The sequence below is a fragment of the Bos taurus genome, chromosome 17, assembly GCF_002263795.3.
Source record: "Bos taurus isolate L1 Dominette 01449 registration number 42190680 breed Hereford chromosome 17, ARS-UCD2.0, whole genome shotgun sequence".
In the NCBI taxonomy this organism is placed as follows: domain Eukaryota; kingdom Metazoa; phylum Chordata; class Mammalia; order Artiodactyla; family Bovidae; genus Bos; species Bos taurus.
In genome coordinates this window covers 56,976,102-57,004,012 of record NC_037344.1, presented here as the reverse complement: position 1 = coordinate 57,004,012, position 27,911 = coordinate 56,976,102, and the positions used below count along the sequence as shown (strand labels likewise).

The 27,911-nt window shown below is 35.3% G+C and overlaps 1 protein-coding gene across 16 annotated transcripts in view; it reads right to left on the bottom strand.

Annotated features, from left to right (window-relative positions):
• Positions 1-27,911, bottom strand: part of TAOK3 (TAO kinase 3) — a 189,080-nt gene that overhangs the window by 68,032 nt on the left and 93,137 nt on the right. For 11 of the 16 annotated variants that reach the window (XM_059876085.1, XM_059876084.1, XM_059876086.1 and 8 more), the window contains 7 exons: positions 23,913-24,017; positions 17,090-17,307; positions 8,253-8,324; positions 7,555-7,656; positions 4,354-4,399; positions 2,751-2,847; positions 184-297 (listed from right to left, as the gene is read on the bottom strand). In XM_059876085.1, the coding sequence (XP_059732068.1) occupies positions 184-297; positions 2,751-2,847; positions 4,354-4,399; positions 7,555-7,656; positions 8,253-8,324; positions 17,090-17,209 (551 nt within the window). In that variant the 5' untranslated portion in view covers positions 17,210-17,307; positions 23,913-24,017. Of the gene's footprint in view, positions 1-183; positions 298-770; positions 899-2,750; positions 2,848-4,353; positions 4,400-7,554; positions 7,657-8,252; positions 8,325-17,089; positions 17,308-19,644; positions 20,180-22,381; positions 22,448-23,912; positions 24,018-27,911 lie in introns of those variants that run through there. The other 5 variants (XM_059876089.1, XM_059876088.1, XM_059876090.1 and 2 more) reach the window with 5 other exon arrangements.

The window sequence follows — 27,911 nt, the reverse complement described above, 5'->3', positions numbered from 1 at the left end:
CTCAGTCTAAGTATTTCTTTTTTGCTAGTGAAGTTTCTATCCTTCCTAATGAAATCTCATTTGAGGCACATGGTGAGGCAGTGTTAAAAAAAAAAACAAAAACAAACAAAACCAGTGCTATGAGCCCATCTTGGTTACACACACATACTGTAAAACTATGTTGTGTTTTCTAATTCCACATACCAGTAAGGTGTGCCCACGAAGGAGTTGGCAGGAGAAGCCATTGAGGCAGATCCAAAATCTGCTAGTTTCACCTGACCTGGCTCTGTTAGAAGAATGTTTCCTGCTTTAATATCCCTATAGGAAAAAATAAGAGGGTTAGAAAATTACTTTTCAATTTTGATTATGGAATAGGTCAGAGCATGCAATTAATAAGACAAAAAATTTATTAAAAAAAAAAAAAAAAACTTGCTCAGATAGCCAGAAGGGGATTTAGTAATTACTGCAAGTTATAAAGGGGACCAAATTCCTTGGTGTACTTACTGGTAGGTCATAGTAATTATTAAAAGATACAGCTTCCTTCAGAGGCGAGGAATGAAATGAGAAAAGAGGCAGACATGGCAGACGAGGTAACCTACTCAGTTCCTACACTTACAAAAGCATATGAGTTGCTAAATTCAGTCATCAACAGTATTCTTCATGCTGGGAAAACTGGTGCCATTTGTAACACTTTTTTTCTTTTCTAAATTTCATGACATTTTTTGAGTCTAAACAAACCTTTAATGACTCTGAATTGACTACCTACCAATAAACCTCAACTACAGACATACCTTTTCTTTCTTGCCTGTGACCCTTTCTCTCTGCCTTTAATTGTAACTGCAACTCTAAGGCATTTGAGGGTACATGTTATAGAGAAGGTGTTATTTTAAAAATAACACTGTACAGTAAAAAGAAGACCCTGAAAGATCAAAACAAACAAGGATTAGGGGTTAGGAAATTGCATTTCTATTGTATTATTACATCTCAACTAGTTACTATTAAAGCTATTAGAAGTTTTATGCAACAAAAAGTTAAAAAAACATGATTTTAAAAAATTCAATCTCAAGTGGTTACTACTAAAGCTATTAGAAATTCTATGTGGCAAAAATTTTTAAAAATATGATTTAAAAAATTCAATCTTTAGTATGAAAATTTGGAATGAGAAGATGTGGATGTACTCTTTATTATTTTTAAAAAAGGCATGAGGTGTAATGAGTACTAGGAACTAAGAATTATACATTGATGGGCAATGGAAAGATAAAGCAGAGGGAATGAGGAAAACTTATGTCAAGTTGAAAATAAAAGGTTCAAATGCTCCCAAAATAACTTTTCCAAAAATCTTCCCTTGAAAATTCAGTTTCTTTCCTCATGATGACATTAGGCATTGGCAGAGAGAACTAAAAAAAAAAGAAGCATTATTTAATTCTCATACAACAGAAAAATATCTTTTCTCTAACACTGACTTACTTGCCTTTTAAATCAAAACAATAAGAATCTGAATTTATTTTTAACTAAAGAGCATTCTTTAAAAGTTTTTTTGTCTTTTCAATTCCCTTTACATATTAAAAGATAAAGTGTAATATAGAACAAAACATTAATGTGTAAATTAAGGTAACAAAGGCACAAAAAACTGAACTGTGACTTTTATAAACAGAAACAAGCAAAACTGTCAGAAACAAGTTGACATTCAGTAATGGCACCTTATATACATTCATTTTAAAGTTGTCAAATCTTCAGAAATTATAGTTAAATTAATTTTGTCAATATTTATTAGCCATGGCTAGGGTCATCCTTCATCCTTATAAATAAGCCAGACTCATGGCAGGAATTTCGGTCTGTCTGTCTTGAGGGAGTTCTGTTTTGAAGTATGTACCAGTAACTGACAATGGCTACTCTAGGGGCATGAGAAAAGAAGCAAAAGGAGAACCTATGACTTAATAGTTTCATTTCTTCCTGGTAAATGTAAATTTTTTTCTTATGACTTTAAGCCATCTCAGATCCTTTATGCCTACCTCATATACCACTACTTGGCCACTATTCATTAAAGTAACAGTACTAGAAGTTCTTTACTGAGATAAGGAAAAACTGGTAATGACATCTTTGTTTAGAAATTAGTGCTGGGAAGTAGGTTGGAAAGAAGAGAGTGGGGCTGTGACAAAAAAAAAAAATGTAACTTAAGAGGGAAGCCTTGTGTTAGGCATTAGAAAATCTGAGTTTCAATCTTTATTACATAAATGCTAGGAAACTATGGGCTAATTATTTAAATTGCTCTAAGTCTCAGTTTCATTATCTGCTAAAATGAAGATGATAATACCTTCCTATATATCTATATGGACTAAAGAAATGCAAAAAATTTTAAATTGATAGAATAGCATATATTCACATGAGACTGACTTGTTATTGGCAACAGGAAAAGAAGAACTCAGCTAGGAAATAAACATATGCAAGGAAAGCTAATTTTCTTTTCTTTTTTTTATTGACACAGTATCAAAAGGTTGCTGGGCTCTTCAAATTTCGCTGCAGCATTAAGCCTGAAGAACAGTCACCTAGAGAACAGGGATGATATAAGTCTTTATGGATATATGGGAGAGACGAAGAGTTAGGAGCTAAATTCTGGCAACTTTACTCTTTACATTCAGAAGAGCAGCAACCTGTTTGCTTCCCATAAATCCTCAGGCACCCTAAAAATTTGAGCATGCACTAGTTTTCAAGGTTCCTTGAACAGACAGTCCTGTAACTGAAATGAAAATGTAACTGGTCTCTAATCTTACCTATGAATCAATGCATGAGAATGCAGGTAGGCTAGCCCCTGCAAGGCACCGTGAGTAATGGCAGCGATCTCCATTTCCTGAAGTGGTTTCTTATGAACTGAGGAAGGAAAAAAAAAAAGCCCAGTGGATGATCAGTTTCATTCCTATTTTTATTATCTTATATAGCAATACCAGATTGAATTATGTACTTTCTTAAATGACAATTTGGAAACACATTCACTTAAATACATAGAATATATATTTCCTATAGAATAGCAATAAATAATCAGATAACAGAAAACTCAAGCATAAAAACAAACTCCTTCAAAATAAAACAAAGCCTGATAGTCACTGTGCCTCTGTGCTGTGCTGTGCTGTGCTCAGTTGTGTCTGATTCTTTGCGACCTTATGGACTATAGCCCTCCAGGCTCCTCTATTCATGGGATTCTCCAGGCAAGAATACTGGAGTGGGTTGCCATTTCTGTCTCCAGATATTCACTGTGAGTAACTGTTAATTTGCTTGTCAGTTGCAAGTCAAAACCACACTGATTCCAATGTGTGGAATTTGGCCAGGTCCAAATTTACCAGTCCCGCTGACACTTTAAATGCCTAGAGTGTTTTCAGTTCAGTTCAGTTCCTCAGTCCTGTCCAACTTTCTGCAACCCCATGGACTGCAGCATGCCAGGCTTCCCTGTCCATCACCAACTCCTGGAGCTTGCTCAAACTCCATCCAGTTTGTGATGGAGTTGTCCATCCAGTCGGTGATGCCATCCAACCATCTCATCCTCTGTCATCCCCTTCTCCTCCCGCCTTCCGTCTTTCCTAGCATCAGGGTCTTTTCTTCGCATCAGGTGGCCAAAGGATTGGCATTCCAGCTTCAGCATCAGTCTTTCCATTGAATATTCAGGACTGATTTCCTTTAGGATGGACTGGTTGGATCTCCTTGCAGTCCAAGTAACTCTCAAGAGTCTTCTCCAACACCACAGTTCAAAAGCATCGATTCTTTGGCATTCAGCCTTCTTTATGATCCAACTCTCACATCCATACATGAGTACTAGAGTGTTTTAGATTGCATTATTTTCCCCTGTCACAAGCCACCTATAAGTACTCCTTCTAACTACAAGTTTTCATTATTGGTGAAAGCAGCTAATAAGCAATTTCTATTCAGAGATCAAGGATAATATAAGAAAGTCTTTTTTAAAAATGTAAAAATTTAACATAGTCTCTGGTTATAACAGTGTCCTGCATAGGAGAACTAGGTCAGTCAAAAGATGTGATAGGGTTAAATATCAATATAATTTGATACAATCTGCCTATATTTCAAAAATACACATGAATTTGATGTTTCTGACTACACATACTACATGACATTACCCAAATATTTTAGTAGTATCTGCCGTGGATGGCCATGAACTAAAATACTGAGAGGGCTGCTAATCATTAATCATTACACAGATATTATCAGTGACAGTGCAGAGATGGAGTCTGCATGGCTTATCCACGTAACCCTTAAGTCTAAGTGGCATTAGCCATTTAGTTTGCCCAAGGGGTGCTTTAGTATAGGAGCAGATAACATTCTGGTCAAGGTAAAAAGGAAAGAAGGGGAAAGTGCTTTTATCCTTACCTTCTAACAAATCAGAGGCTGAGCCTAAGCAATATTCCATCACCAACTGTAACAGATTGAAATAATAACCAGAAAAATTATTCTTATTAACCTAAGAATAAGAAATTGCTAATACCAATCAACTAACCAAGAATTAAGAATACTAAGAGAATAAATACTCTGATATACCTGAGCCTGGATTAAATCTTGGTCATCTGGCACTAGTAATTGATTTTTATAACTTTTATCATCTGCTTTTGCTATTTTCTATTTGAAATTGGAATTGGTCTAAGACAATATGGGGATTGTACTCAAGGATTTAAGGTGGTTAGGTTACAGTATAACTTTAAATTTTGTAACTTTAAAAAAAAGTGGTAACCAAATAGTGACCCAGTAAAATCTACACTAGGAATTACTAACTAGAATAAGTCAAAAGCTATAAATTCTCTACTTTCACATTTTAAAAAATTCTAAACAAGAAAATACTAGAACCTCAATCTAAAAATGTAGGCTTCTATGCGTCATTACATTAGCTTGAATTCCCAAGAGAGATGGGATGTTCAATGTATGTCTTAAAATATTTCTAGAATATTATTAAAATTAAAATAATATATTGTTTTGGGATTTGCAACCTTGGAAGACTTTTGAAAAGCAAAAATGAGAAAACTCTTTACTCTCATCTTAGATTATTTTATGCATCCCAGACTACTGCTGATTTGTAGCCAAGGTCAGAAGTGGAGTGTTCAATGACCAATCTACACACACATACACAAGCATGCACACTCCTACAAATTATTATTTCTTAAAAACATAATATGTTTATTATGAAATACAAATTTCCTATAATCACATAGACACAACTACTAATAACATATTAATTCCTTTCATTTAAAAAAGTATATGTGAAAACACTTGTGTATTATTTACCCTGCATTACTGGAGTATTTTAGAAGGATATGAGATATAATATTATATATTATATTATAATTATATGTCATAATATAATAAATAATTGTACATAATATAACAATATAATATATATCTCATATTCTTAATTATTCTAGTAGCAAGGCACACAATACATATTATATATCATACATATATTATATATAATAATATACATATAAATTTATATTATTAAATTTATTATATATTTATAGGTGTAATTAAATATATATTATATGAAAAAGATTGTATTTCTAGAATACTCTAAAAAGTATGAGAAATTTAGAAGCTTAAAGTTTAGAAACTTTATTATAGCTTTCTGCTTTATATTAAAAGTAAGGAGATTCAGAAATATTAATTTTATATCTTATTGTGAAATGAAACAGTCCACATAAGTGAATATTATAATGAACATTAGCCTTTTATGGGCTTCCCTGGTGGCTCAGCTGGGAAAGAATCTGCCTGCAATGCAGGAGACCTAGGTTCAATCCCTGGGTTGGGAAGATTCCCTGGTGAAGGGAATGGCTGCCCACTCCAGTATTCTGGCCTGGAGAATTCCATGGACAGTGTAGTCCATGGGGTCACAAAGAGTTGGACATGACTGAGTGATTTTCACTTTCAACCTTTTATGTGTACTATTTTTCTTTTTTATTCTGCATTATTAAGGTATAATTGACAAACACTATTGTCTTCTTAGTTTTGATGGAAACATTTCTCATCTGTATTACTTACTTTTCTAAGTTATTTTTAATTAAAAAATTTTTTTAAATTTTTTATTTTTTCAGTGGAGTTGTACAGCTTGCGAGATCTTCATTCCCAAACCAGGGATGGAACCTAGGCCCTCTGCAGTGAAAGCATGGAATTCTAACCACTGCATCACCAGGGAATTCCCTCTACTTTCTTAAATTGTGTAAACTAATATGCGCATGTAACTTCCATAAACTGAGTATAAGGAAAATGAACATAGAATTTTAAAAATGAATGGAGTAAATGTTTATAGTTATGCTTCTATTTTTTAAATTACATGTTAACTCTGTATTTCTGTCCCAAATATTCTTTTTCCAATTACTACAGAGCACAAGGGCACCTGAGCATGGCTAGATGTTTGACCCTGACATTTAACAGCTCTGGTTGTTCTGCTTTTAAATTATTAGGTCTGCTCTCTAAATTCCCTAACTTCTTCCTTAAGATCAAATTAGTTGTGCCTATTTGTATGCATGTCTCTGGCAGCTTAGTTCTATGAGGTTCCTTCTAATTAGCCTAACAAATTCTTATAGACAGAGACTAAGTAACCAAACTTATTAGCACTCTATGTAATCAAAGAGTAAATAGGCTTCAAATAAGAGCTCAGAGAATTTTCTGAAGTTCTGAAACATATGAGATTTAGCACTTGATTTTGTAACATTTACTCTGCCTGCTCAAAATCCCTTTCTTGACTCCTTTAAGATAGCTGAGATTGCCAGAGAACGGATTTCCACATAATGAGATACTCCTCTTAATTTCTTCTACTCAGGATAGACGCAGTGGCTCTACATATCTTAAGAACTGCTTGAGCAGAAAGGTTTTATGTTTAACCTTTGCTAGTCTATCTGAGAACAAAAATTCCATTCCCTAGCTGGAGATCATGTATAGGAAAGCACTTGTACAGTGGTGAGTATTCAGTAAATGATACTGATATTGAATACTTTAAACTGGAATGTGCAATCCCATAAAATACAAAGTATAGCATTTTCTGGTTCTATACAATGTCTAATGTGTCAGATTAAAATCAGAAGCAAAATCATGTAAAAATAAAAACATACCAAGAGGACAGAGTGGAACAAAAGATTGTTTCATTTAATCATAACCTAGCAAAAAAAATCCAGCAAAAAACCTTAGACAGTGATAGTAATATCAAGCACAATTCCGAATTTGTGGGGAACTGGAGTAGGGGATGAGAAATGACAAAGATAAAAACTGTAGGATGAGAATAAAAGGCCTTTCTCCTTACTTTTGCAAATAAATCATTATAAAATGATGTTATTAACTTTCCACTATCTTTTCATTGAATGTTTAACAATAAATTTCCTATAGACTCTTAGATGTCATATTTAAACTTAAGAATGTATACCATATGACACACACTGGAGTAACAAATATTAAATACTGAAAACGAAAATCAAATGGGACAGAAATGGGCTGATAATTTTATAAACCAAAGACGTAATAGAAAAAAAAGGAAAACACAAAAAATTTTATAGGAAAAGATTAAAAGATAATAGAGGTCCTTTGACTTACCCAAGCAGTGTGCTCTTTCAAGTAACAACCTTTGTATTCAATGGTATTAGGATGTCTCAATTGTTGTAAAAATTTGACCTCCTTAAGAATATCTTGCCATTTCTATTGAAATCAAAAAGAAATATCATGATTTTTTAACAGAAGACAGTGTTTTATTTTCAAGTATACATACATAACATTCTTTTCATTATTTTAAGTGGATAAAGAAAATGCTTAATACATGAAGAAGCTATTTAAACTTGTGTTACTTCTTGTTTTAGTACACGTAAATTAAATCAATCACCAAATATATTATAACAAATCCATTATACTAATCCTGTGGCTTCACAAGTGGTGCTAGTGGTAAAGGACCTGCCTGCCACTGCAGGAGATGTAAGAGACGTGGTTTGATCCCTGGGTCGGGAAGATCCCCTGGAGAAGGAAATGGCAACCCGCTTCAGCGTTCTTGCCTGGAGAATCCCATGTACAGAGGAGCCTGGAGGACTACAGTCCATGGGGTCGCAAAGAGACATGACTAAAGTGACTGAGCATACTAAATTCATATTTTATTCCACAAAAGAGTTGACTGAGGTAGAATATTAGTAAATGTTTATTAAATTATACATAAGGGGAAAAAATGCTCAGGAAACTTTGTTTCTACTGTCACTTTCATACTAACTTGCATATGTCAGTTTAGTGACACAATGTCTTTAACATACCTCATGTGCCTGCTTCCCACTATAGGACATTTTCTTAATTGCCACCACCTCATTGGTGTGAGCATTTGTGGCCTGTGTTAAGAGAATAGAGAAAAAAAGTTAAAAAGAATGAACGGTGTTTCAGCCAGTTTAATTTAAATATTTGACTTGACTTTTATAACATTTCACATTCATTCTCACAGCTTAAAGATGTTGCAACTTTTGACAGCCTAGACAGACCTTTCCAGCCCACTTTAAGGCACAACTTCTCTTTATCCCCTTCTGAATACATGCAAAGGCTATAATGTAAAAATGGATTGTTGTTGTTCAGTTGCTAAGTCATGTTTCATTCTTTGTGACCCCATAAACTGCAGCATGCCAGGTTTCGCTGTCCTTCACTGTCTTCTGGAGTTTGCTCAAACTCATGTGTTGAGTTTGACTCAGTGGTTGAATCAGTGATGCCATCCAACCATCTCATCCTCTGTCGTCCCCTTCTCCTCGTACCCTCAATCTTTCCTAGCATCAGGGTCTTTTCCAAAGAGTCGGCTCTTTGTATCAGGTGGCCAAAGTACTAGAGCATCAGCAACAGTCCTCCTTCCAATGAATACTCAGGGTTGATTTTGGTTTAACAAAACATATCCAGTCAAAAAAAGTCGTATTTCTAAAATATCCTTACAGGCTTCACCATGTAGAACGTCTACCACTGGAGAAACAGTTAATTAAATATGGTAGAGTCATGTAATGAAATAAACATTAAAAGAATGAGGTGATCAGGACTACCCCGGCAGTGGTTAAGACTCCACGCTCTCACTGCAGGGATCATGGGTTCGACCCTGGTCGGGGACCTAAGATGCTGCAGGCAGGGCTGTACAGCCAAAAAAAGAAATGTTAAAAAAAAAAAATGAGGTAATCAATATGTATATGTGATAACAGTAAAAACTAAGATGATCACTGGGCTCTGCATCAGTGTTATACCCTTGATGTTCAATATGATCTTATTTTTGCAAAACTGTAATAATGAGTATATGTGTAGAATAAATTATAAAAGAATTTATACTGAGATACTTATCAGTGATAATCTTGGGATTATTTAATATATTATTATTATAATTATTATTAATAATTATATTATTATGGTTCTTCTTATTATTATCTAATAGAACTTTCTGTGATGATGGAAATGTTCTATATCTACATCTACATAGTAGATGTATATAGTATATAGTAGGATGTCAAATGTGGCTCTTGTGACTGAGGAAGTGGATTTTTAATTTTAATTAACTTAAAATTTAAATAGTGGTTAAAGTATTAAACAGTGAAGCAAAGGATAACATTAAACTTAAGAGGGGCTTTGACTTTCAAAGATACTTATACTTTATAATAAGAAGGTATTATATAAATATATATACATATTTAAGTGTACATGTGTATATTCATTTATAAACGTTGCCTTGTCTCATAATTATCTGTATGTATCTTCTCCATGGGGCTTTCCTGGTGGCTCAGTCGCAAAGAATCTGCCTGTCAATGCAAGAGACGCAGGTTCGATCCCTGGGTCGGGAAGATCCCCTAAAGAAGGAAATGGAAACCCACTCCAGTATTCTTGCCTGGGAAAAATCATGGACAGTGAGAAATCCATGGAAATCCATGAAATCCATGGAAATCTCATGGAGCCTGGCAGGCTACAGACCACAGAGTTTCAAAATGAGTCAGACATGACTGAGTGACTAAAAACAACAATCTTCTCCAAACTGAAAACATAACAGTTCATTGAAAGCACGCATGACAACCAGAAATACCTCAGGTAATAATCTTTCCCTCCAAATTCACTTAAGAAATTAAAAACTAAGTAATTTTCTAAAAATTTTCAGAAAAATATAAACACAAGACATTAAAGATTATCTAATCTTAGCCTTCTTTATTAACAGGGTTCCATATCAATGTCATATCCTTGATGTTAAGTAAGCTGTTTTAGTTCTGTGATATTATTATTGTGGACTAATAAAGCTATAGCAGTGTTTCTGAAGTAAAAGATTGGAATTCACTCTCTGGTAAAACAAGGTCACCGATTTTAAAGAAAAATCCCTAATCAGTTTCTTATGTACAATTAGAAAAGCTCCTCAGATACAGCAATGGTTTCTTTCTAATTAGAAAAAATAATTTCAACAATAAATAATAATGGTATACAAAGAATTTAACCACAGAGTCTTATTCCAAAATGCAGAGAAAATAGAAACTTACTAAATTTTTTTTGTACAAGCACTCAGGTAAAAGTATCCTATTATAAAAACAAGGTCTCCACTAGTTACAGTTTTTAATTGGCAGGACTGTGTAAAGGCATTTTTTAGTATTTTATTCATTTAGAAGGTACAGATTGACTTTTGTTAAAAGCAAAAACCTCTCACATTTTGCTGGTTTTTAAAATGCAATATTAAGACTATGCTTGTGTAACAACAAAGAAAAGTTGGTGTAAATTCAGTAATACAGGTAGAGGGACTGTATCTGTAAAGCAGGTATTTGGGGTATGAATCTATGTACTATGCAGCTTAAGGAGTCTGGGAAAGGCTTAGAAAATGCTAAAACAATGCTGAATTTTAACTTATAGTAGGGGTTTATAACAAACAAATCCTTACACTTTATAGAAAGAAAAAAAAAGGTCCACACAAATGTAATCCAATAGTATTATATAATTGCAATATTATTAAGGTTATTTATTATCAACACTTATTTGGAACAAGAGAAACGAAAAAAGAATCACCTTACAATAAAAATGTATTTCTTCACATTTACAGAGTTACCATCACTTAGAACTTGATATGTATACTTGTTTACAGAACCTATTGGCTAGGCAAAGACTTGAAATTTGAAAAACATTTCCATTTATCTATACATGGGAAATTTTTAATGCATTTTACACTAGTTAAAATTCAGAACTGAAACTTAAAAAAAAAAACCAGAAATCAGTGTTTTAGTACAGAGAAAGGAAACTATCAATGGGATTTCAGCTTTCCAATGCATCATACTGCTTTATGAATCATTCAGTTCAGTCTCTCAGTTGTGTCTGACTCTCCGCAACCCCATGAACCCCAGCACGCCAGGCCTCTCTGTCCATCACTAACTCCCGGAGTCCACCCAAACCCATGTCCATTGTGTCGGTCATGCCATCCAACCATCTCATCCTCTGTCGGCCCCTTCTCTTCCTGCCCTCAATCTTTCCCAGTGTCAGGGTCTTTTCAAATGAGTCAGCCCTTCGCATCAGGTAGCCAAAATATTGGAGTTTCAGCTTCAACATCAGTTCTTCCAATGAATACCCAGGACTGATCTCCTTTAGGATGGACTGGTTGGATCTCCTTGCAGTCCAAGGGACTCTCAAGAGTCTTCTCCAACATCACAGTTCAAAAGCATCAATTCTTCGGCACTCAGCTTTCTTTATAGTCCAACTCTCACATCCATACACAACCACTAGAAAAACCATAGCCTTGACTAGACGGACCTTTTTGACAAAGTAATGTCTCTGCTTTTTAATATGCTGTCTAGATTGGTCATCACTTTCCTTCCAAGAAGTAAGCGTCTTTTAATGTCATGGCTGCAATAACCATCTGCAGTGATTTCGGAGCCCCAAAAAATAAAGTCTGACACTGTTTCCCCATCTGTTTGCCATGAAGTGATGGGACCAGATGCCATGATCTTCGTTTTCTGAATGTTGAGCTTTAAGCCAACTTTTTCACTTTCCTCTTTCACTTTCATCAAGAGGCTTTTTAGTTCCTCTTCACTTTCTGCCATAAGGGTGGTGTCATCTGCATATCTGAGGTTATTGATGTTTCTCCTGGCAATCTTGATTCCAGCTTGTGCTTCATCCAGCCCAGCGTTTCTCATAATGTAGTCTGCATATAAGTTAAATAAGCAGGGTGACAATATACAGCCTTGACGTACTCCTTTTCCTATTTGGAACCAGTCTGTTTGTTGTTCCATGTCCAGTTCTAACTGTTGCTTCCTGACCTGCATACAGGTTTCTCAAGAGGCAGGTCAGGTGGTCTGGTATTCCCATCTCTTTCAGAATTTTCCACAGTTTATTGTGATCCACACAGTCAAAGCCTTTGGTATAGTCAATAAAGCAGAAACAGATATTTTTCTGGAACTCTCTTGCTTTTTCGATGATCCAGTGGATGTTGGCAATTTGATCTCTGGTTCCTCTGCCTTTTCTAAAACCAGCTTGAACATCTGGAAGTTCACGGTTCACGTATTGCTGAAGCCTGGCTTGGAGAATTTTGAGCATTACTTTACTAGCGTGTGAGATGAGTGCAATTGTGCGGTAGTTTGAGCATTCTTTGGCATTGCCTTTCTTTGGGACTGGAATGAAAACTGACCTTTTCCAGTCCTGGGGCCACTGTTGAGTTTTCCAAATTTGCTGACACACTGAGTGTAGCACTTTCACAGCATCATCTTTCAGGATTTGAAATAGCTCAACTGGAACTCCATCACTTCCACTAGCTTTGTTCGTAGTGATGCTTCCTAAGGCCCACCTGATGCTTCCTAAGGCCCACCTGACTTCACATTCCAGGATGTCCGGTTCTAGGAGAGTGTGAGTGATCACAGCTTCATGATTATCTGGGTCGTGAAGATCTTTTTTGTACAGTTCTTCTGTGTATTCTTGCCACCTCTTCTTAATATATTCTGCTTCTGTCAGGTCCATACCATTTCTGTCCTTTGTTGAGCCCATCTTTGCATGAAATATGAATGATTACAACTTCTAAACATTTCAAGTTTTATTCTTGAAACTTATGTTCATTATTATTTCCAATTGTCTCAATGGTCTCAGTAATGTTAAACAAGATCACTGATTCAAAATATATTTATTGTGAACTTACTACATATGTGCTTCTAATATTTTCATAACCATTTCCAGCTACATTTAGACTATTGTCAACTCTTTGCTAGTTTATGGAGAAATATAAGAATTAAAACATAAGTGTTTCCTTTTGCCCTAGTTATTAAGCCTCAACTAAAACTAAAAGGCATTTATACCCAGAAAAACAAAACTAAATGATCTGCTTTAGGTAGATTATGGATGATATACTGAATTCAACAAGGCAACACTAGAACCCTAGAAACTTTATAACTGTCTTTAGTGAATACACTGTCTTTAAGTGAATACAAAAATGAACACATTCTGCCCTTATTTTCCTTTAATACAGAGTTTTTCATTATTTCATTTTTACTGCTACTAAATTCTAAATTACTTATGTAAATCCAAATACACAGAGATATTTCATCAATAGTTTCAATTTTCTCTGAAAATAATATATATTCTTAACTGATTGATTCTATAAGAGCAGTGCCAGCATACTATTCACTTTTAACATATTCCCTGGCATCATTCTGCATAAAAGTTATAAACTATAAAAAGCCTAACAGAATTATAGTGCTGAAGTGTAAAAATTTTGAAAATGTTGGTTGCTAGACTCTGGTCTTTACAGCTTGCTAATATGACTCTGCCACAAGAAAAGTACTAATAAGCAGTGGCAAATTCTCTGAGTTCTTCATAATTCAAGTATTTATTAGGTGTTTAAAATTTGGCAGGTATTGGGCTAAATGTTAGGGATAGAATTGTGAGTAAGTATGCCAAGTACCTCTCTCTCTTCTAGTAGCATAGACAGCAACAAAAATAAAATCATAATTAGTATAGATCCTATGATGGATGATTACAAGAAAACGTTTATGTATTAACTAGAGCAATGAGAATAAGAGGGAATATAGAGCAAACCAGTGAATCCTAAAGGAAATCAACTCTGAATATTCATTGGAGGACTGACGCTGAAGCTGAAGCTCCAATACTTTGGCCACCTGATGGAAAGACCCAACTAACTGGAAAAGACCTTGATGCTGGGAAAGACAGAAGGCAAGAAGAGAAGGGGGTGGCAGAGGATGAGACAGTTAGATAGCATCACTGACTCAATGAACATGAATTTGAGCAAACTCCTGGAGATAGTGGAGGAGAGAGGAGTCTGTCATGCCGCAGCCCATGGGGTCACAAGAGAGTTGGACACGACTTAGTGACTGAAGAACAACAATAGTTCAGATATAGAGGGATCACCTCATAAAGGACCTTAGAGGCTGAATGCAGTAAGGAATTTGAACTTAACCTAAGGACAGAGGAGGAGATCCCCTGAAGACTTTATAGAGAAAAGGTGATGTGATCATATTAACATGTTTCTGCTCCCCAACAACCCTCAAGCTCTCTGTGGTGTTGCCGAAAGACTGGAGAGAGACCAGAATGGATGTACAAATATCAGTTTGGAGGTTACAGCAGTTGTAAGAGATGATAGTCTTCTCGGTTATAATGGTATGAGTGACAAGAGGAAGAATCTATTAATAGGGAGGAGCAACATGGACTGGCACAGGAGAAAATCCATTTTATGCCTATGAGACCACTGTAGATAAAAGGTTAAAGCTTTTTAAAGTTTTATAGTAAAGTATCAGTTAATTTCCCTTTAATCTGTTTTTTTTTTTTTTAATGTGCCTTATGGGTTTATATGGGGCTGCACTATATACTTTTGTATACAGGCAATATATAGTTAATGATTACATTTCAGTATCAAAGCCATCCAGGTATCTTTGTGATTTCTCTAGTCTATCATTATCAACAAATAACAATTTTTTTCAATACATCATGTTACTCAGAACATCTAGCAATTTAAAACTCAAGAATTGCTTATTTCTGGATTTTTCCATTTAGTATTTTTGGACTGAGGGTGACCACTGATAACTGAAACTGTGGATAAGAGGAACTAGTGTACTCTAGCTAATCAGACAGGACTTAGTCCAAAAAGTACTGGGTTTTCTATAGCAAAGTAGGTCTCATTTAACTCCTAACACAAACAGCCTGTTAGTAAGTTTCAAAGCATTCTTGGTTTATTGTATTTATTCTAAAAGAGAACTTTGAGAAGGGTCTGGCTGCTTTTTAAATCTGAAGAGTCAAACAGAGATTGGAACCACTCTCTTTCTTTAACCAAGGGAGATTCTGAGATAATGAATTAGTCATAAAGTAATAGAAGGACAGTAAGAAAGATGACTGGCTGAAGAAAGTATCTCTAAGCAAAACAAACAGGTCACAACCAAATGTATACAGAATACTTCCGTGTTAAAAAGTTCAAAATGAGGCAAAACCAAATTACATTATTAGGGGGTGGAGAAGTAAGTGGGTTATATATAAAGACAAGGAAGTCATTGTAACAAAATTCAGCATAGTGTATTCTTCTAACCAAAAAGGGGCTTTTGGGTGTTGGCAATATTTTATTTCTCAGCATGGCTGGTGGTTACAAAGGGATTTACCTTTTAATTATTCTTTAAATTATATATTAAAATATACGTGTGTATGTGTCATGTACACTCTGTATATATGATATAATTGTAATTTTAAGAATCCTTTTTAAAAATGGTGTCTCAGTGAATGAGAAAGATAGGACTTTGATTGGCCTGTAAATACTACTCTAACCTCAAAGATTAACATGAGTGTATTAACTAGAAAATTAGCACTCTCTTCAGCCCTGGAAGGTAGTACTTAATGATAAAATGTACTTGAGTGGGAGCCAAGTATTAGATGAGGGAAGAGGAGTAGTGGTAGTGCTGAGTATAGACATGAAGGAATGAGAGAGCACTCAGAGAAAACTCGGGCTTAAGATTTGGCTAGAAACAAAAGGATGAGCTCAAGATGCAATTAATATAATCGTGTTTGGAAGGACAACTAAAGATAAGCCCTATCTAGATGGAAGGACATAAAGGACCACTTTAAAAAAAGTCAAATACTATTTAAGAAAAAAAAATGTGATAACAGGTTTGGAAGAGAAATAGGTAGTAAAGTCATACTTAAATATTACTTGCTTTAATGAACTAGTACTCTTAAGGAAGTATGTGTTAATTTGATGATGCAAACTCCTACAGTTATTGAAATAAAGTAGTACATGTTTTATGAAATGAACTTTAGGTGAAGGAGGTATGTTAACACTTAGCTGATCATTTCTCACTCTTCTCATCAGAAGCTAAAGTCTTGGAATTCAAATTGACTCTATGGAGCTAGGCCAAGTATCCCTTAACCTAAGATACTGGGTTAACATGATTGCTACTAAAAATCTGTCAGTCCATCTAAGTGGTTACCCATTTGGCCATCCACCCATCTATCCATCATTTACTGATGTCATTTACATCCTACTACTCAGACATTATACTAGTTACTGGGGATATAGCAATGAACAAGTAGATATAACTCTTGTCCTCATGGAGCTTATTATTTAGTGAGACATAGAGGAATCAAAAAAATTCACACATAATTATACAATTGTAACTGTGACAAATGCAACAAAGTGGGCTAAGCACAGGGGGCTATGAAACCATAAACGAAGTCTTAATTCAGTGATGCAGGGTTGAACAGAAATGGCTTTCTTGTGGATTTAACACCTGAGCTGATATCTGTAGGAAAAACGAGAGTTAGACAGGAATGTAGAATGTAGAATGTAGACAGGAATGTAGAATGTAGAATTCCTGGTAGGAGGAATAGCATATATAAATGCCCTGAGGCAGAAAAGAACATGGCATGTAAGGAAAATGTACAGGGTTCAAATTCAAGCTTATAATGTTTTGGCCTCACTTTGAGAGCAGAGTCATTTGATATAGATACCACTGACTTGAATAAGGCCTAGAATTCTAGGACTGGCTTTTCTGCAAAGACTATTTGCCTGGACTGTAGACATAATTTAATTTGTAGAATAAACATTAAAAACATGTGCATTTTACAAGTAATAGTTGGAATGTATAGAAATCAAACTTTCGTAATTTGATCCAAACAATTTTTAATCACTTACAAAATAAACTGCTCCAAAACTTCCATGTCCGATTTCATGTAAACCAATAAAAAGTTCTTCAGGATCATCTTTATAGAACAGATCAGCAATCTCTGGGTCTCGTGGCACGCCTTTCCGCATGATGACCAATATGTGCAAGCACTTTGCTTTTGAAATCCCAATCAGCTTTCTCTCTCATTGACAAATATTTGAGGGGGGAGGGTGTAAAATTTCAGTACCTGTAGGAAAATAAGGTTTGACATTAGATTATACATTTTGTTTGGTGGCAATTACATATTAAATTCATATTAATTAAATTCATTAATTCATATTAAAAAGCATCTTGGTCTTATAAATTATAATAAAAAGACAGGTAATCCAAAAGAAAAATGGGCAATGGATCTGAGTAGATATTTATCCAAAGACATACAAGTGGCCATTAAGACATAAAAAGATGCTCTACACCATTAGTCATAAGACAAATAAAAACTAAAAACACATGAGACACCATTTTCATACCCACTAGGATGGCTATTATCAAAAAGTCAAATAATAAGTACTGGTAAGGATATGGGAAAATTCAGACCTTCCAAAACTGCTGGTGGAAATGTAAAATGGTACAGTCATCTTGGGAAAAAGATTGGGAGCTCATCAAAAACTTAACATAAGAGTTATCACTTGATCCAGAAATTCTCACTTCTTGGTATATACCAAGGGAAATAAAAACACATGTCCATACAAAAACTTGCATGGATATTGATAGCAGCATTATTCAGCAACAAACCAAAAGTATACTTGGTGAAACAAAATAAGGTGTATCAGTACCATGGAATATTATTCAGGGATAAAAAGAGATGCAGTACTGATACACACAACACAGATGAAACATTACACTAAGTGAAGGAAGCTAGTCACAAAACACTATGTATTGTATGATTCTATTTATATAATACATCCATCACAAGTAAATTATATTATAGAGACAGGAAGTAGACTTTTGGTTGCCTAGGGCTAGGAGGTGAAAGAGTTGGGTTGATAGCTAAAGGGTACAGGCTTTCTTTTTAGTATAATGAAATGTTCTGAAATTCATTGTGGTGATGGTTGTAAAATTGTTTATATACTAAAAACTACTGAAATGTACTCTTTAAATGGGTGAATTGTACTGTATCAGAGTTATATCTGAGATGCAAATCAAAACTACAATGAGATATCACCTCACACCAGTCTAAAGGGCTATCATCAAAAAATTCACAAACAATAAATGCTGGAGAGGGTGGAAATGTCAATTGGTACAGCCACTATAGAGAACTATGCAGGCTCCTTAAAAAACTAAAAAAAGAACTACCAGATGACCCTGCAATCCCACAGGGGATATAACCAGAGAAAAACATGGCCCAAAAGGATATATGCACCTCAGCGTTCACTGGAGCACTGTTTACAACAGCCAAGATAGGGAAGTAACTTAAATGTGCAGAGAGAGAGGAATGGAAGAAGAAGATGTGGTACATGTATAGAATGGAATATTACTCAGCCATTAAAAAGAAACAGATAATGCCATTTGAGACAACATGGACAGACCTAAAGATTGTCATATTGAGTGAAGTAAGACAGACAGATAAAGTGAAAGATCATATGATACCGCTTATAAGTGGAATCTAAAAAGAAATGATATAAATGAACTTACTTACAAAACATAAACAGACTCACAGACATAGAAAAGGAACTTGTGGTTACCAGAGGGGAAGGGTGCAGGGAAGGGATAGTTCGGGAGTTGGGAACTGACATGTACACACTGCTATACCTAAAAATGGATAATAAACAAGGACCTACTATATACCACAGGGAACTCAATTCAGTATCATGTAACAACCTAAACTGGAAAAGAATTTGAAAAAGGATAGATACATGTATATATGTATAACTGATTCACTTTGCTGTACACCTGAAACTATCATAACATTGTTAATCAACTATACTCCAATAAAAATATAAAGCTAAAAAAACCAAAAATAAATAAAATAAAACAGAAAGACTTCTGTTTTAGATAACTGAAACAAATGGGAAGTAAAGATAAGAAAATCAAAATATCAATGACAGATTTTGAGAAGAGAAAGAACAGATAAATTATCAATTATGTAAGGGGAAGAAAACTCAAAAAATTTCCAAAAGGGGACTAAAGAAATATAAACATTATTATTCTGAATTGATTCTCCCATTAATGAGTTAATCAAACAGTCTGTAAGACTGCAAGGCCAAGTATATATCCTTCCTGACCATTAGCTACATAGATACTTTCTCTAGTTAATGACAACTGCAATAGGCAACTGGAAAATGTCACTTAGCCAGCATGCCAGCTGGATCTTCCTTGACTTCTATGATGAAAGCTTTTCCTAGGGAGAGACTACATATTTATCCCAGATACATGACTGACAATAGAGGTAAGACATGCAATGTACTTTAGAGTTTGTAGACTGCTATCTAATTTGGGGTAGCGGGTGGTTAGTACTACGTAGATTCAGAGAGAAAAGTCTGGTGAGAAAAACATGTGTTAAAATATATTACAATTCAGCTGCTACCTTTTTATGCAACAATGATTCTGCTTTTGAAGTATATTCATTTAGGTGTGATCTGTTGTATTTAGAGCATCAGCAGTGGTATTTAAGTTTCTATACTGGGAAGGTTACTTGGACAAATGCAAAAAAACAATGAGCATTGATTTCAAAGTGGGTAATAAGCAGTCATTTAAAAAACAAATTAGCTTAATTTTAGTTTACAATATAATCTAAATTTTGGATAAAACTGTTCTTGTCATTGTTGTTCAGTCACTAAGTAGTGTCTGACTTGTTGCAACTTCCATGGACTGCAGCCTGCCATGCTTCCCTGTCCTTCCCTATCTCCTGGAGTTTGCTCAAATTCATATCCATTGAGTTGGAGATGCTATCTAACCATTTCATCCTCTGCCACCTCCTTCTCCTTTTGCCTTCATACAGTCCATGGGGTCACAAAGAGTCAGAGAGGACTGACTGACTAACATTTTCAACTTTTTTCCCAGTATCAGTGTCTTTTCCAGTATCAAAGCCTTCATGCAGTAATGAAGACTCACCACAGACAAAAAAATAATACTAACTAACTAAATAAATCAACTTTTTAAAAAGCCTAAAAAATAAAAGCACAATCCATAAAGGAAAAAAAGGTTAAATTAGATTAAAAACATTCTTTTTGAAAGACCTGGTTAATAGAATGAAGCCACAGTCTACAAGAAGGTCTTTGAGAAACATATGTCTCATGATGGATATGCATTCAGAAAATATAAACAATCCTCAAAACATGAACAACCCAATTTTAGAAATGAGAAAAAGAGGGTGAGAGACTTCCAATTCAAGATGGTAGAGTAGAAGGATGTGCACTCATCTCCTCCTGAGAGAATACCAAAATTGCAACTAACTGTTGAACAACCATTGACAGGAGGATGCTGAAACCCACCAAAAAATGATACCCCACATCCAAAGACAAAGAAGAAGCTGCAGCAAGACAGTAAGAGGGGTGCAATCACAATAAAATCAAATCCCATACCTGCTAGGTAGGTGACCCACAAACTGGAGAACAATAATACCAAAGAAGTTATCCCACTGTTGTGAAGGTTCTGAACCCCACTTTACGCTTCCCAGCATGAGGATTCAACAAAGGGACTGGGAATCCCCAGGGAATCTTGCCAGCAGGATTTGATTATAGGACTTCCATAGGACTGGGGAAAACAGAGACTCCCATCTTGGAGGGCACAAACAAAATTTTGGACACATTAAGACCCAGAGGAAAGGAGCAGTGACCCCGCAGGTGATGGAACCATAACTACATGCTAGTGTTGGATGGTCTCCTGTGGAGGCGTGTATCAACAGGGGCTTACCACAGGGACAGGGGCACTAGTGGCATTAAGCTGGGAAGGTCCCCCTTGGTGTAAACCCTCTCGGAGTTAGCCATTAATCCTACCACAGAGTCCGTAGACCCCAGGGCTGGGTCGTCTCAGACCAAACAATTAACAGGAGGGAGTACAACTTCACCATCAGCAGATAATTGGATTAAAGCATTACTGAGCAAAGCCCTGCCAACTAGAGCAAGACCTAGTTTTCCCTATCACCAGTTCTTGCCATTAGGAAGCTTATACAAGCCTCTTAGCCTCATCCATCAGAGCGCAGACAGAAGAAGCAAGAAGCACAGTCCCACAGTGGCCAAAACAAAAACCATATTACAGAAAGTTAAATATGATGAAAAAAGCAGAAAGTTACATCCCAGATGAAGGGACAAGATAAAACCCCAGAAAAACAACTAAATGAAGGGGAGATAGGCAAGCTTCCAGAAAAAGAATTCAGAATAATGATAATGAAGATGATCCAGGATCTTGGGAAAACAGTGGAGAAGATGCAAGAAATGTCTACCAAAGACCTATAAGAACCAAAGAACAAACAAACAGATGAATAATACACTAGAAGGAATCAACAGCAGAATAACTGAGGCAGAAGAACGGATAAGTGACCTGGAGGATAGAATGGTGGAAATCACTGTGGCAGAACAGAATACAGAAAAAAGTATGAAAAGAAATGAAGACAGCCTAAGAGACCTCTGGGACAATATTAAACACACCAACATTTGCATTATAGGGGTCCAAGAATAGGAGAGAGAGAGAAAGGACCTAAGAAAATATTTGAAGAGATAAAAGTGGGAAAAAGACTAGCACACACACTTCACCAAGAAAGATAAATGGATGGCAGCTAAGGGGAAAAAAAAGATGCTTAATATCATTATTGATTAGGCAGGTACAAATTAAGACCACAATAAGATACTACTACACATCTTATTAGAAAGATTGACATTAAAAAGACAGACTATACCAGCTGATGGTAAGATCTGAGGTAACTATATCTCTCAGATGCTGCTGGCGGGATGTAAAAGTGGTAGAAATACTTTGGAAAACTATTTGGCAGTTTCTTAAAAACTGAACATACATCTACCATATGACCTAACTATTCCACTCCTAGGTATCTACCCAAGAAAAATGAAAGCAAATGTCCTAAAGAAGCACAGCACACAAAAGTTAATAACAGTTTTATTTTTAATAGTTAAAACTGGAAACAACCCAAATATCCATCAACAGATAAATAGATAAAAAAATTTGTGGGACTTTCAGACAATGGAATGTACCTCAGAAAGAAAATGAACTATTGATATATGCTACAACATGGATAATTCTCAAAATAATTATGCCGAGTGAAAGAAGTCAGAACAAAAATAGAGAATATATTTTATGATTTCACTTACATAAAATTCTGGAAAATGCAAACTAACCTAGAGTGACAGCACATCAGTAGTTGCCTGGGGACAGGGCTAGGGTGAGAAGAGAAAGGATGTGAGAAGCTTTTGGGAGTGATGAATATGTTTACTATCTTCATTATGATGATGGATACACATACACACACACACATGTTAAAACATTGTGACTTAATATGTTCAGATTATGGTATGTCAATAATTATTGCTTTAAAAAGTTGAAATAAATAAAATTGAACAGCAAGTAGAGATTGTTCTTGCAAAATAAGTCCCAGTTAATTTATTCTTAACATCAGATAAGTAAACATATACATACACATACCAACCCACACACTCAAAGGACATAAATAGGAAATTAAAGAAGAAAAAAAGCAGTGTCTATTAATGATATGAAACACATATAATTTCAATAGTAATCAAAGAAGTATAAAGTAAAATAACAAAAAACCTAATTTTACCCACCAAATTGATAAAGTAATAAAGAAAAGATACATTTTATGGTGAGAGCATAAGGAAACAGTCATCTTTATACATTCCTGAAAGAATAAAATAGGAATTCTCTGACCAAGTGTTATTCTTCTACAAGACAGTTTCTACTTGTTTTGCTTTGATTTATTTTAGTAAATAAGCCAGGGTATAAGGTAGAGTGGGCTTCCTATCTGGCTCAGTGGTAAAGAATCCGCCTGCCAATGCAGATGACATGGGTTCGATCCCTGGGTCAGGAAGATACATTGCAGAAGGAAATGGTAACTCACTCCAGTATTCTTGCCTGGGAAATCCCAAGGACAGAGGAGCCAGGGGTCCCAAAGACAGAGATCGCAAAAGACTCAGACACAACTTACTGACTAAACAAGAACAACAATAAATAAGGTACAGTACAAGAGACATGCAACAGTGGAGATGGGAAACAAGGCTTCTTTCACCTACAAATTTGAATTTCTTTGCAGGCTTGTGTTTTAGCTCAGGTAGGAGTTGGGATTTCAGGTTATTTTTTATTTTCTTCTTTTTGCTTATTTGTACTTTCTAAATGTTTTGCAAAGCCTGTTACTTTAACATGAAAAAAATTTGTTATTTCAAAGTCGAATTATGAAGCAAAAGCAATATATATACAACAAAAAAAGCAATATATATTTCTGCAAATAACAATAATAGGAATAAAATAACTTTAGCCAGGTAATTATCCATATTTTATGCCATCATCGAAAATAATGAAAATGGGTTGGGAAGATCCCCTGGAGAAGGGAACAGCTTGTGGCTGTTCTGGACAGTATTCTGGCCTGGAGAATTCCATGGACTGTATAGTACATGGGATCGCAAAGAGTCGGACATGACTAAGCAACTTTCACTTTCATAAGGAAATAATTTGAAACTAAAAAATTTTTATAAAAGAATATTTTGTCCCAATTTTATTAATTCCTTTTTTTTGTATAAATATAATAAAAGTTCACTGCAGAAAACCCAGAAAATATCATTTGCTCCCATTTGGTAGGAGAAAGCTAAGTCATAAATCTATAGACAATACCTTTTCATATATGGCACAAAATATACTGTATTGTTCAGAGTCATTAAAGCAGCAATCTTTTTTTTTTCTCTTTTATAACTTCAGTCTTTTGTATTTATGGTGCACCTATGGAAAAAGAAGAATAAAATATGTAATTATAGGGGTAAAATTCAAGAAGCAGTAACTGATAACATGACAGTTTTAAGTATTTACAAATGTAGTATTACAAAGTTAAAATTTTATCTTAATCAGTTTGTGGATGACATATGTAAAGGTAAAATTTTCGCAACAAAGACCCAGGCTACTCTGGCATAAACAACACCAGGGGGACAAATAAGTCCTTAGATTTCAGAATCTACAGTAAGGCTTCCACTGGTCTGTCTGAGTCTTAAGGAAACTCAATAGAGGCTACTAGTAGACAAGACTAATCTGACAGCATATGGTGATGCTACTGATTCTCTGTCACAAAGGTTTATATTTTGAATTGCTTTTCTGAAAGGCATGATGATTTAAATGGACTCATCAATCTTCCCTTTCCTAGTCTCTCTATAACTCATCTCTCAGATTTGGGGGGTAGTGATAATTCTTTATTATCTATTAAAGAAAAATACATGCCCAGTGTAGAGTGGGAAATATGCACCATCATGAAAAAAAAATCCATAATCCTACCTAGGATAAAACTTCATTAACAATTTGGGATTGTTTTCTTCATGAACATATTTATTTCTTCATGCATATATTTTTTTGTTATACCTCTGAGATCACATTATACACATGATTCCACCAGTCAACCTCTTTTATCTAACTCTAGATCATTAGCATTTTGCCATGTTATCAAACATGGCAAACTATTCACAAAGATCATTTAAAGGCTGTTCAATGTTTATCTTATGGAAAAGCCACAATTCATTCACAACTGTTTATCCAAAATTTGAAATCAAGGCTGTATTCAATCCTTTGTTCAAATACTAAAAGTTACTGTGTTTTGAAGACCTTTGTCTTATTGTCCATTTACATTTTGGGGTTTTTTTGGGAATGTATTTCTAGAAGTAGAACTATTGGGTCAAAGAATATAATAATTTAAAATTTACATATATTGAAATAATTTGGGGATGCCTGACTAGCTTTGGATATGAAATCCCTACAGGGGGAAAAATACTATTAAAAAAAGGCACTGACCCCCATTTGCACATTTCTCCTGTAGAGGATATCCTAATCTCCTCTTACATCTATACTTATAAACTAATTTTTCATTATTTTGTTATTTCCTCTAATTCTATGGCTGTGGAATGCTTTAGATCAACTGGTAGCTAAAACTTGCCTGAATTCAGCATCACATTTTACCTAAGCATCACCCAGTCAAAAACTACAATGTCTGCATGTACGTCCTGCTAATCTAGTCTGACTATAGCTTCAAGGAACTAAAACATTCCTTGTTATATGAACACTAGTTGCGAAATTTCTGAGAAAGTAGTTTTAAAATAAGGCATTTACTAATATCTTCATGTCCTGACTAGTTTCAAATGCAGGAGGTGTTCACTCCTAGAAAATATTTTTCTAATGCTATGGACACACATGCTGAGTATTTTTCTTCTCTCTAAATACTTATTCATTTTTACATAATTTTCCTTAAAATGGGTACTCTCTCCATCTGCAGTTACACAGATCTATAAATGTTTTAAAATAAACTCTTTAAGATTTCTAGGAATTAAACTTTCTTGGTTTTATCATTCCCCCTCCCCCACTAGAATACTGCACATAGCATTACGGCTGAAAACCTTACTTCTAAAGTCCAGTTCTTTGGCCACCTCATGCGAAGAGTTGACTCATTGGAAAAGACTCTGATGCTGGGAGGGATTGGGGGCAGGAGAAGAAGGGGACGACAGAGGATGAGATGGCTGGATGGCATCACTGACTCGATGGACGTGAGTCTGAGTGAACTCCGGGAGTTGGTGATAGACAGGGAGGCCTGGAATGCTGCAATTCATGGGGTCACAGTCGGACATGACTGAGCGACTGAACTGAACTGAAAGTTTATTCATTACACCTAAGATGTTCTGGATTTTTCCCCCATTTAACCACCTTCCTTCTTTATTTATAAATGTCCCTTGGGTTCCCTGAAACTGTCCTCTCCTGTTTTTCCACATTATTCCTCCTGTAGTTCCTCTTCTCTCTGATCTCTAAATCAATGTTATTCCTCCAGGTATTTGCCTAAAGGCCTCTGTGTGATGTAGGCTGCTATCCTAATTTCTGTCCACTTAATGGTTTCAAGTAACACTTTGTCAATAGAAACTTCTGGCCACTGTTTTAAACCCCAGACCCATTCTTTCAACTATCCATTTGGCTTCTTCCCTAAATGTGCATGCATGCTCAGTCACTTCAGTCATGTCCTACTCTTTGTAACCCTATTGACTGTAGTCTGCCAGGATCCTCTGTCCATTGGATTTCCCAGGCAAGAGTACTGGAGTGGCTTGCCATTTCCTTCTCCAGGGGATCTTTCCAACTGAGGGATTGAACCTGTGTCTCCTGCCTTGCAGGCAGATTCTTTATCGCTGAGCCACTAGGGAAGCCCCTTTACTAAATGGCTCACATCAACTTTCTGACTCTTTCCTTCTCATTTTCCTTAACATTCAATTAAATCACAAGTGTGCTTCAATATTTCTTTTTATCTGTTCTTCACTTTCCCTTTCTGTTAGCATTCATTATCTCTCTCCTTTGTTTCTGCTCTTTCAGCTTCTAGTCTATCTTTTCTGGAATTCATCTTTAAAACACTACTATTACAATCATCTTCCTGAAGCACAGTTAAGATAGTAGCACAGCTCTGTTCAAAATACTTCCATGTTTCCATACTGCCTCCAGTAGAAACATTAACTTTACCTAAATAACATTCAGAGCTGGCCTCAAACCTCATGAAAAAATGAATTACTACAGTTGCCTCATCATACCTTTGTCTTTGCTTACGCTAATCCCTCTACCTAGAATATCCACATCCCAACTATTCTCACAGTCTAGCTAAATGTCACCTCTCTTCTAAGGCTGACTGTTTTCTCTTTTTGCTTTCAGTTTTAAAAACTTAAATATTGGTATAAGTAGTATAACTGGATGACAAGTGCTTTCTTCAGAGGAGGATACATGTGTAAATCTATGTTTTGATTAATCACTATATTCCCCCATTTTTTTGAGATAGAATTCACATACCATATGATTTCATCTATTTAAAGTGAACAACGGTTCTTAGCATATTCACCAATGTGTGAGAGCATCACCATGGACAGTTTTAGAACATTTTCATCACCACAAAAAAAGTTTTATTTCCTTCAAATATTAATCTCTCCCATCCAACCTCTCCATTCCTGAGCAACCACTAATCTGTCTCTATAGATTTCCCTGTTTTGAACATTTCATCTGAATAGAATCATATAATATGTGGTTTTTTTGTGACTGGATTCTTTCCCTAGCATAATGCTTTTAAGATTCACCCATGTTGTAGCATGACTCAATATTTCTTTTCATTGATGAGAATTCCATTGTACAGATATACCACACTGCTTACCCATTTATAAGGTGATAGATATTTGGGTTGTTTCCACTTTGGGGCTATTATGAATACTGCTGTTATAATCACTTGTGTACACATATTTGGTTTCTCTTAATTATATTCCTAGAATTGGAACTGCTGGGCCCTGTGGCATCTTTATACAACAGATAGTCTATAAAAATCTGCTGACTCTCCTTCCCTTTTCCACTCCAATCTCAGCACTGGGAATGATCTTTAAATTCATCCTTCCCTCAAAAGCTGAACTAGAACATTTTTCCTTCCAAGAGGATAACATTATAAGAATTAACTGAAGATGAAGTGATATGCATGAAATTATTTTTCCTCCTCTTCCTTGACCTCCTGCAACCTCAGGTATTACATTTATAGTGAGAACTCAGAACTGTGCCAAGAATGTAGAATTTCAGGTCTCAAGCTCTTGGGCCAACTGAACAATCCAGCTAGCTTAGAGGAAAAGATTGCAT